The 11,518-nt window shown below is 34.8% G+C and overlaps 2 protein-coding genes across 2 annotated transcripts; both read left to right on the forward strand.

Annotated features, from left to right (window-relative positions):
* Positions 1-244: 244 nt before the first annotated feature.
* Positions 245-8,154, forward strand: LOC101885684 (uncharacterized). Its single transcript, XM_087279100.1, has 7 exons — positions 245-329; positions 1,011-1,080; positions 4,140-4,359; positions 4,989-6,016; positions 6,118-6,187; positions 6,284-6,449; positions 7,536-8,154. Exons 3-7 carry the CDS (start codon positions 4,152-4,154, stop codon positions 7,696-7,698), a joined length of 1,635 nt encoding a protein of 544 aa, XP_087135226.1. The 5' UTR covers positions 245-329; positions 1,011-1,080; positions 4,140-4,151; the 3' UTR covers positions 7,699-8,154.
* LOC147834157 (uncharacterized) lies at positions 1,372-4,147 on the forward strand. The gene has a single exon (XM_087279099.1). The coding sequence runs from the start codon at positions 1,496-1,498 to the stop codon at positions 4,145-4,147; it is 2,652 nt and encodes an 883-aa protein (XP_087135225.1). The 5' UTR covers positions 1,372-1,495.
* Positions 8,155-11,518: the final 3,364 nt, after the last annotated feature.

The following is an 11,518-nucleotide window of genomic DNA, read 5'->3' on the forward strand; positions in this document are numbered from 1 at the left end:
CAAACTCAGTCAGAGACATACACTGTAACAAATTGCTGTAGTTTTTACAGCAAAATTATACAGGAATTTATTGTTTTAACATTTCACAAGTTATTATTGTAATTCGCAATGCATTATGGGTTAAACCAAGAGTTACAGTTGTTAACTGCAAATTTCTACGGGGACTGTAAATTAATATACAGGTAGGAGGTGTGTCAATGTAGATTCTGCGTTTTTACAACAACATGTTGTAGTGTGGAATTATGGGATTTCGCGGGCTGATGCAGATTTGAAATATGGTGGACTGGACAAGCGGGAGAAAACAGAAGGCATTATTCGTTAATTTCAAGGTAAGTTCATCATATTAAGGTCTATAAATGATAAACATATCTTCTTTTGTTTATTTCATGCAAGCGATTCATTAAACATGTAACAATTGTTAACGTAATGATTTGTCACACTGATATCACGGCATTTTAATTATATGTAAAAGTTCCAATCGTTTTAAACTTATTTGTTTAGTGAAGAGTGTCGTTAAATTAAAATGTCTTCTTTAGTCAGCAAATAAAGCCGTGCATGATGCTAGTTAGGTTGCAGGATGCGGTACGAACCCAAACGACAAAGGCAAGTGACTAAAAACATAAGTCATTAATGCTGATGAATAATCGTATTGTTTTAATACCATGTTTTTCACCTGTCGTCAAGTGTTTTTTTTATTCGAGCATGCCTTAAGTTAGCAGTTTGGCTAGCGCAACGTGAGAGTTTGTAAGGCTAAGTTAATGTTACATTATGCGGGCAGTCAGATTCGAAAAACAAACAAATATAACGTTAATGTTTTTATAGCTGGCTGCTGGATTTTGTTGGATCGATCATTTAAATGTAATTTGCATGTTTCGATTTATTGATGTGATTTGATTTGTGTACAACGTGATATCAGTGCATTTAGATGTAAAAGTTCCGATGTTTTAAGCTAGTTTGTTTTGCTAGTACGTTAAAGGAGATTGTAACTCAAATGTAATATCTTGTTTCAGGAACTTTGGTGAAAAAATCAAGACGTGGTGAATTAGGTTGTTGGAGGTGACTCGAATCTGATCGATAAAGGTAAAACAAACACATTAAAACATTATAGCCCAAGTCTAATGCTAATGAACTCAACGTATTGCCACCGTGTTATCGTGTTTTTGTCGTCATGTTGTTAACGTTAGTGTATTAACAGTTTGAAAAGCGCCACATTTTTCGAAGGGCTTGTGGCTAAACATAATAAACAAAAGTTTTGTTTTCGCATCACAAATATAATGTTTTCATAAATTTGATGCTGGATTCACATGTTGGATTTTTCCATTTAATTTTACTGTTTCAATGTCTGTTTTGAATTTGCAGAAGGAACGTTAACAAAGCTCTGTGGCGTAACAAAATTTAACTTAAAGCAGAAAACGCAGCGATAAGATAATAGGCTATTGGTCCAAATAATTTCCATTCACTTACTACACTTAATTCAGATGAATATAGACGAATAATGTATCTCTGTAAATTATGTCAGCACGAGAGCAAAACCATTCTTGGTTATACTCAGCATATGAAAGTGCACAGCAATTTTCCATACTGCTCCTTCACCTGTGGTGTACCTGACTGTTGCCGTGTGTTTACAAAATTTGCAGCATTCAAATCTCATCTATATAGAGACCATAAGGGGTATCAAAAGTCACATAGAGGTGGCAGATTTAACCAGTCAGACATAACTTTAATCTGCCAGATTGAATATTGTCTTTACAAATGTACAAGTCTGAAGGATTTGATTAGGCATTTAAAAGATCATATAGATGAAGGAAGGGAAATAAAATGCCCTTTTAAAAGCTGTGTGAGGACATTTAGCGTAAAATCCACTTTTGCTTCCCATATCTCAAGAACACACAAAAATGATCAACCTGAGCACCTGCATGATGCAGTTTTAGCAAACCCATCACAGCTTGAGTGTCAACCCTGTACATCTCTAGATGAAAGTGAAGAGCCTGAGCCAGGTGAGATTTTTGAAAGCGTAGATGAAGATTTATTTCTGAAGAATTTGACTTTGTTTTATTTGAAACTTCAAGCAAAACTTCTATTACCTTCATCTGTAATTCAAACAATAATTGAGGAAGTCCAAGGAATACATGATTTAGCTCAGGCACATGTTTTTCTAAAACTTAAGGATAAATTGTCTGAACATGGTGTTTGTACTGACACAATAATAAATGTAATTGAAGAACTAAAAAAAAATGACATGCTGAAAGCAGGCAATTCTGTTTTGCGTACAGATCAATGTCGCAAAACAGTCTTTAAAAACAACTTCAATTATATTGAGCCAGTTCCTGTGTATTTGGGTACTAATGACTTGGGGAAGGATTGCTTTGCACAGTACGTGCCTATAAAAGAAACTCTCAATGCCCTTTTTAAATCAGAGGAATTCAAAAGGCAATATGAACTATCTCATTCTCGCTTACCAAAAATGGATTTGTTTGAGGACATATGGGATGGACAAAATATTGCTAATAGTGCCTTATTTAAAATGGACAGTTCATCTATAGCATTGATCCTTTATCAAGATGCTTTCGAAGTTGTAAATCCTCTGGGATCAGGTCGAAAAAAACACAAGATTTTTGCAGTTTATTTAACACTTGGGGATATTTTACCACATAACAGATCAAATATCGATCAGATGCAGCTTGTTCTTCTCTGCAGGGAACAGGATTTTAAGTGTTTTGGACAGGAAATAGTTTTTAATCGATTGATTAAAGACCTAAAAGACCTAGAGGACAGTGGCATTGTACTGAAGGATGGCAAAGTTATTAAAGGGGCTCTGTGTGCAATAGCAGGAGACAACCTTGGGTCGCACGGTATTGGTGGTTTCCTGGAGAACTTCAGCAGAAGTACTTATTTTTGTAGATTTTGTGATGTAGACAGACAAACATTTGAGTGCAGTCCATTGTCAGAGGGTTCAAAAAGAACAAAGCTGTCATATCAGCAAATTATAAAAGACCTAAGAGAAACCAACTCTGAATCTGTATTTGGTATCAAATTTGACTCTGTATTCAACCAACTGCTTTATTTTCATGTTTGTGGGCCTGGTCTTCCACCATGTCTAGGTCATGATCTTTTTGAGGGTGCTGTTTCCAGTGACTTGGCATTATGTATCAACCACCTGGTAAACAAAGGGAAGCATTTCACTTTTGAAGAACTGAACAGAAGAATAAGTCAGTTTACCTATCTTGGTAGTGAAGCAAATGACAAACCTCCGGAGTTTTGTCCAAATAGTGAGAAGTTAGGTGGGCACGCAGTCCAAAATTGGTGCCTGTTGAGAGTCCTTCCTTTGTTGGTTGGTGACAGGATAAAAAACCCAACCGAATGTAGTGCATGGAACATGATTTTGCTTTTAAGAGAAATAGTTGTCCATGTGTGTTCACCAACTATTACAGCTGATCAGGTTGCTTATTTGGGTGTCCTCATAGAAGAATACATCCAGTCTAGAGTGGAACTATTTCCAGGTTTTCCCCTTAAACCTAAACATCACTATCTCTGTCACTATCCAGAGCTCATAATCCAGTTTGGCCCTCTGATTCGTCTTTGGACGATGAGATTTGAAAGTAAGCACACTTACTTCAAACAGTGTGCAAGAAAATTGCACAACTTTAAGAACCTGTGTGCTACTTTAGCAGAGAGACATCAACTTTTACAATCATACTTAAGTGCTGGGAATCTTTTTCCACCTGTAATTCAGGTAGGAAGAGGAAATGAGTTTTATACCAGTGACTACAATGACAACATCAAGGCAGCTACTTCAGCATTCAGTTTCACTCATGAATCCACTGTAGCTGCAAATGAAGTCATTTACAAAGGCACAAAGTACAAAAGAAACATGTACGTTGTACTAAATCAAGATGAAAAAGGTCTACACATAGGTGAGATTCAACTGATTTTAATTCATTGCAATGAATCTGTCTTCTTTGTTGTGAGGAGGCAGCAGGCTGTGAAACTTGTTGATATGGGTGTCCATTGCATAGTAGAGAAAGTTGAAGATTCTAACTACCTGTGTGTAAAACAAGAGAATCTCCTTGATTATTATCCATTAGCACAGTACACGATGAACGACTTACCAGTGATTGTTTTCCATCACTCTTTTCCAGATTTATAAAGGCATGTCCACGTTGGATGAGGACGTACGAGATGCTGTATTGGCAGTCCTACCTGGGCTATCAGAGGAGAAACTAGTGTCTCTTTTGAACAAATTGGCAAGCATAGGAGTTGAATCCAAATCTGACTTGCAGTTTGTTAAAGAGAACGATCTTCCTGATCACATCACACCAATACAGTGTCGTCGGCTCCTCAATGCATGGAATATAGAAGGTATGCCATAGTCATCTTTATGATGACTGGTGCAAAATTGCTTGACATTACAGATTGATTGGTATACTTTGCATAGATACAATTTTCTCACCTACATGTTGTCTCAAACACATTCAACATTTCCTTTTTTATGTGTGGAGCAGTAACAAAGTTTTATTTATTTATTTTTTTAATGGAGAAATGTGATTTTGTTTATACAGTGCATGTCAATGTGGCCCAATTCATTCCAAGTTAAATAATAAGAAATTAGTCATCATAAAGGTAATTAAAAGCATCCATGTAACATAATAGAATATTTTACTGAAGACAGTTTAAACTGTTTAAACTTAGTTTAATAATACGTGATTAAATTGGATTCAGATAAATAACCTTCATGCTTTTATTTCTTATTTGAAACTGAACAGTTTAAGAGCCCAAGTAAGGACCCTATTGACTTGCACTGTATAGATGTAAATCACAGTTATTTTAAATTTATTTGTGTTCCACTGAAGTAAGTTGTGTCTGAGACAACATAAGGGTAAATAATAAATAGCTTGAACTATGTCATTGTTCATAGTTGATAGGTCCTGAACTGTATTAAGATATTAAGGGCAAATGTTTATTTTTTTTTTGTGTGTTTTTTTTTTCAGACAAAACAGTTTGTGCCAAAGTATCACCTTTAGAATCCACAAACATAGTCTTTGATGTATCACCAGTAAACTCACCATCTTCAAATTTCAGTTCCTCATGTACACCAAGTGTCTCTAGCACAAACAGCTCCAGTTCAACTGTCGATTTAACTGTATGGCCTGAAAACTTTGAAGTTCCATGGAATCGGATGTCTTCTGGTATTAAAACTGCCACTGCACTGGGTAGACGCCCCACAGCTAAAGAACGCAGAGAAATGGTGAGAATCATTGTTGATGAGATGAGACAGACAGAGTTAAATCCATCAAAATCACAATGTCTGATTGTTGCAAAGAAGATTGTTAAACAGTACCCACAAAGCTTTGCTGATGTTTTGAAAGATGGCACAAGAATTGGGACTGGCTATGGATCCCTTTTGATACAGCTAAAAACAAGAGTGGAGCATGTTAATCGTGGCTGCTCATTTTCGAGACGCAGGAAACAAAAAAAGACCTCAAATTCACCACCCGAGGACACTGGACCAGGGCCTACTGACCAGTATGGATGTGTAAGGTGGCAGCCTGAGTGTCCTGTTGATGATACTGAAGAAAGTCTCCAAGAAAAGCAGGAAGAAATGAAGGACCTCTATAGTTGTGAGGGGCCAGCTGGAGCTCAAAAAGGACATCTAAGTCAATTAATGAAAGCTACATACTACCTCCAACGTAAATCGATTAATGCCTGTCCACCACCATCCATTGCTGAGTTGAAAAATGAGTGGCCATATCTTTTTACACCCAAAGAACTGTATAGCCACTTTAAGTCACTTACCAACATCAGCATTTTGGAAAGACTTGAGAAGTCCATGGAAGAAAAAGGAAAGATGATTCTTCAGTTTTTCCGTCAAAAGCCAGCAGGGACCAAAACAGATGAGATTCAGCGAATACTTCTGAAGTTTGATGATAGTGGAGCTTCAAGTTTCATTCCATGTGTGGTCCTTGTGCTTCTGTCACACTTTAAAGAAAAAAACGATGCACTGATTCTTCAGACGGATGTAAGTCTTATAGTGTATTTTTAAAGTACATATTTTGTTCTTATAACCGAAAAGTAAATGCATTTTAATCAAACCCCCCCCCTCTCACTTTTTTCTTGTAGGTGTCAGCAACAGCAGGTGATGTGGAGAAAAGCTTGGTGCTTCCAGACTCTCCAAGACTAATTGTCTTAGGTAATGTACAATGTCCTGTAATAAATCTGTAAATTTATTAAATAAACTTTGCAAGCATTTTTGTGTAAGTGTTGCTTATATATTTATTAATTTTAGGGGACATTCTCACTGCAACTCAGTGGATGCTGAGCATCGAGGGACAAGTAGTTGTTGGTCCACACCCCAATTTCATAGCTGGATTTGCAGCTTTGTTTTCAAGCTACTACAACTTCAATCTGGTGTACCAGGAGCAGGCGTCTTGCACACTCGAATTTGTTCAAAGGTAAGAAAATGACTTAAATAGAAGTTCTGTCATCATTTACTCTTCCTCACTTGTCATAAACATCTTTTAGTTCTCTTTGCTTTTGTTGAACACAAAAGAATATATTTTGATGAAAGAAAAACACTTCTAATCATTCACTTCCAGAGTTTTTAGGTTGAACTACACCTTTAATACAACTCAAATGCATTTTTTATTCATTTATTTACCCTCAGGCTATCCAATATTTAGGTGACTTAATGATTTATTATAGTCTCATGCAAAAGTTAAATTATCAGTCTTTGCAAGAAACTAATTATGATGATAACTATTCTACTTTTAAACCATGTACAGGATAAGCCAGACAACTCTGGAGCTTGAGTTTTCTTTCACAGAAAGACATGTTAATTGTAATTCTTGTGTGAACCAAAATGATTCTTATTTACACACATTGTACCTCTGTTGTAAATAATAAATTCAGTTCATTTATGTTTCTGGTTGCGTGTTCCATCATATGACAGAAAGCTTGAGCTCTGGATTAGTTTGTTATGGCAGTGCTGTACAAACATTTTTTTGTACAAACTGATTGTTTCCCTTCATATGACCACAATATATCTGTTATATCTATCTTTTTATGGTAGTCATTTACTTTCATTATAAAACTCACAACAGACCACAGTATCAGTTAAAACCTTAATTTTCAACTGAAGGAAACTACACTGCAAAAAATGCTTTTCTTGCTTAGATTTTTGGTCTTCTTTCTAGTCTAAATATCTAAAATTTCTTAAATCAAGAAGCAATTTCTAGACAAGCAAAACATATTGTCTTGTTTTGAGAAATAAAATGCCAATATTAAGTTAGTTTTTCCTTATCTGCCAATGGGGTAAGCAAAATAATCTTGTTTTTTCTTTTGACATGTAAGATTATTTTGCTTACCCCATTGGCAGATTATTTTGCTTGTTTTAAGGAAAAATGTAAAATTTAGGAATTTTAAGATATTTTGACTAAAAACAAGACAAAAAAAAATCTAAGTAAGAAAAGCATTTTTGCAGTGTAGTTTTATTTTATTGTAAAGCTCCTGTCTTTATTTTATGACTGGTCTTTGTGCAGATGCTTTGTTGGAATTAATCCACCCACTGGGACCAAGGCAGCCACAGCAAAGATTGGAGGAAAAAAAGGTGGAAAGGTGTCAGAGAAGAGGAACCACACAGTCAATCCTCATGTTTGTACTCTTCTCAGAAAGCTAATGGACTTTGAATGGTTAAGCATGTAAGTGAGTTCAAAGTTCAAATACAGGACTTCTGCAAAATGAACAAACTTGTTATAGACACACATTTATAATATTTTGATTGTTCAAGAACATCTTAAAGCTATTTGTACTTTATTTTTTGAAATTTTGAGAATGTTTTTCAGCAATGTTCAGCAACAGAAATGTTATTTTACAAGTTGAACTCTTAGAGTGCTCTGCTGTCAGTTTTAAAAAAATAGTTTATTACAATTGTTTGTATAGACACGTGATGTTGTAACATTTGGGATATCTTTGGGATATCAAAATATCTTATTTACTGCCACTTTTGACACTTTGTGAATATAGATAATTTTGTTAAAAGAAATTGTTTAAATGTGGTAAAGTGTTTTGGCATAGCTGATTCACTTTATTGAGTTTTAATCAACCCAGAATATTGCTTCAAATTTAAAGTCTTTAATAAAAAATAAATGCTGTTATTACAATAATTTTGCATTTGTTTTTTTTTTCTTATTATTAAAAATGTATAGTGTATGTTTGGTGTATAGTGTAATGCATTTAAAACAACAAGTAATAGATTTGCTTACTGTAAAAAAATCATGATTTACAGCATTTTCAAGGTAAAACTATTACAACAACATCTTGGGTTTTGGGGTATTTACAAGATTTTATTGGCAACTTTAGTTGCCAGGTAAATACTGTAATGTAGTGGAATTACAAGAAAGTACTGTAATGTAAAATACAAGTTAATTTTGTATTGCTGTAAAAAACACAAGAAAATAATGTATTTCAAATACAATTATTAGCTGTAAATGGATTTACAGTATTTTACTGTAATCTATTTTACAGCAATTTACAACATTTTTACAAGACATTATTGGCAACTTTTTTGCCAGGTAATTCCTGTAAATTCTACAGTAAATTTTTTACAGTGTAGATTTTCACTTGCAACTTGCTTTAACATGTTTAACAGTGCATGAATTGTTGTCTAAAACAAAAAAGAATGATGCATTTTATGGCTGGATCTGTTTTATCACTCTCTGAATTGGACGTTGAAAATGAGCTTATCTCAGCCAGCAGAGACGTCAAATCACAGTAATGCAAACTCAGTCAGAGACATAGATTTTCACTTGCAACTTGCTTTAACATGTTTAACAGTGCATGAAATGTTGTCTAAAACAAAAAAGAATGATGCATTTTATGGCTGGACCTTTTTTTATTACTTTCTGAATTGGACGTTGAAAATGAGCTTATCTCAGCCAGCAGAGAGGTCAAATCACAGTAATGCAAACTCAGTCAGAGACATAGATTTTCACTTGCAACTTGCTTTAACATGTTTAACAGTGCATGAATTGTTGTCTAAAGCAAAAAAGAATGATGCATTTTATGGCTGGATCTGTTTTATCACTTTCTGAATTGGACGTTGAAAATGAGCTTATCTCAGCCAGCAGAGAGGTCAAATCACAGTAATGCAAACTCAGTCAGAGACATAGATTTTCACTTGCAACTTGCTTTAATATGTTTAACAGTGTCTAAATAATTGTTTTCTAAAACAAAAAAGAATGATGCATTTTATGGCTGGATCTGTTTTATAACTTTCTGAATTGGACGTTGAAAATGAGCTTATCTCAGCCAGCAGAGAGGTCAAATCACAAAATGCAAACTCAGTCAGAGACATAGATTTTCACTTGCAACTTGCTTTAACATGTTTAACAGTGCATGAATTGTTGTCTAAAACAAAAAAGAATGATGCATTTTATGGCTGGATCTGTTTTATCACTCTCTGAATTGGACGTTGAAAATGAGCTTATCTCAGCCAGCAGAGAGGTCAAATCACAGTAATGCAAACTCAGTCAGAGACATAGATTTTCACTTGCAACTTGCTTTAACATGTTTAACAGTGCATGAATTGTTGTCTAAAGCAAAAAAGAATGATGCATTTTATGGCTGGATCTGTTTTATCACTTTCTGAATTGGACGTTGAAAATGAGCTTATCTCAGCCAGCAGAGAGGTCAAATCACAGTAATGCAAACTCAGTCAGAGACATAGATTTTCACTTGTAACTTGCTTTAATATGTTTAACAGTGTCTAAATAATTGTTGTCTAAAACAAAAAAGAATGATGCATTTTATGGCTGGATCTGTTTTATAACTTTCTGAATTGGACGTTGAAAATGAGCTTATCTCAGCCAGCAGAGAGGTCAAATCACAAAATGCAAACTCAGTCAGAGACATAGATTTTCACTTGCAACTTGCTTTAACATGTTTAACAGTGCATGAATTGTTGTCTAAAACAAAAAGAATGATGCATTTTATGGCTGGATCTGTTTTATCACTCTCTGAATTGGACGTTGAAAATGAGCTTATCTCAGCCAGCAGAGAGGTCAAATCACAGTAATGCAAACTCAGTCAGAGACATAGATTTTCACTTGCAACTTGCTTTAACATGTTTAACAGTGCATGAAATGTTGTCTAAAACAAAAAAGAATGATGCATTTTATGGCTGGATCTTTTTTTATTACTTTCTGAATTGGACGTTGAAAATAAGCTTATCTCAGCCAGCAGAGAGGTCAAATCACAGTAATGCAAACTCAGTCAGAGACATAGATTTTCACTTGCAACTTGCTTTAACATGTTTAACAGTGCATGAATTGTTGTCTAAAACAAAAAAGAATGATGCATTTTATGGCTGGATCTGTTTTATCACTTTCTGAATTGGACGTTGAAAATAAGCTTATCTCAGCCAGCAGAGAGGTCAAATCACAGTAATGCAAACTCAGTCAGAGACATAGATTTTCACTTGCAACTTGCTTTAACATGTTTAACAGTGCATGAATTGTTGTCTAAAACAAAAAAGAATGATGCATTTCATGGCTGGATCTGTTTTATAACTTTCTGAATTGGACGTTGAAAATGAGCTTATCTCAGCCAGCAGAGAGGTCAAATCACAGTAATGCAAACTCAGTCAGAGACATAGATTTTCACTTGCAACTTGCTTTAACATGTTTAACAGTGCATGAATTGTTGTCTAAAACAAAAAAGAATGATGCATTTTATGGCTGGATCTGTTTTATCACTTTCTGAATTGGACGTTGAAAATGAGCTTATCTCAGCCAGCAGAGAGGTCAAATCACAGTAATACAAACTCAGTCAGAGACATAGATTTTCACTTGCAACTTGCTTTAACATGTTTAACAGTGCATGAATTGTTGTCTAAAACAAAAAAGAATGATGCATTTTATGGCTGGATCTGTTTTATAACTTTCTGAATTGGACGTTGAAAATGAGCTTATCTCAGCCAGCAGAGAGGTCAAATCACAGTAATGCAAACTCAGTCAGAGACATAGATTTTCACTTGCAACTTGCTTTAACATGTTTAACAGTGCATAAATTGTTGTCTAAAACAAAAAAGAATGATGCATTTTATGGCTGGATCTGTTTTATCACTTTCTGAATTGGACGTTGAAAATGAGCTTATCTCAGCCAGCAGAGAGGTCAAATCACAGTAATGCAAACTCAGTCAGAGACATAGATTTTCACTTGCAGCTTGCTTTAATATGTTTAACAGTGTCTAAATAATTGTTGTCTAAAACAAAAAAGAATGATGCATTTTATGGCTGGATCTGTTTTATAACTTTCTGAATTGGACGTTGAAAATGAGCTTATCTCAGCCAGCAGAGAGGTCAAATCACAAAATGCAAACTCAGTCAGAGACATAGATTTTCACTTGCAACTTGCTTTAACATGTTTAACAGTGCATGAATTGTTGTCTAAAACAAAAAAGAATGATGCATTTTATGGCTGGATCTGTTTTATCACTCTCTGAATTGGACGTTGAAAATGAGCT

Source organism: Danio rerio, chromosome 13 (assembly GCF_052040795.2).
Source record: "Danio rerio strain M-AB ecotype USA chromosome 13, GRCz13ab, whole genome shotgun sequence".
NCBI classification, from domain to species: domain Eukaryota; kingdom Metazoa; phylum Chordata; class Actinopteri; order Cypriniformes; family Danionidae; genus Danio; species Danio rerio.

Bases quoted from the DNA above. Each gene is read 5' to 3' on its own strand.
- LOC101885684 (XM_087279100.1), top strand. From the start codon at position 4,152: ATGTCCACGTTGGATGAGGACGTACGAGATGCTGTATTGGCAGTCCTA. The intron at 4,360-4,988 runs GTATGCCATAGT...TTTTTTTTTCAG, and splicing joins CAATGCATGGAATATAGAAG to ACAAAACAGTTTGTGCCAAA. The intron at 6,450-7,535 runs GTAAGAAAATGA...GTCTTTGTGCAG, and splicing joins ACACTCGAATTTGTTCAAAG to ATGCTTTGTTGGAATTAATC.
- LOC147834157 (XM_087279099.1), top strand. From the start codon at position 1,496: ATGTATCTCTGTAAATTATGTCAGCACGAGAGCAAAACCATTCTTGGT.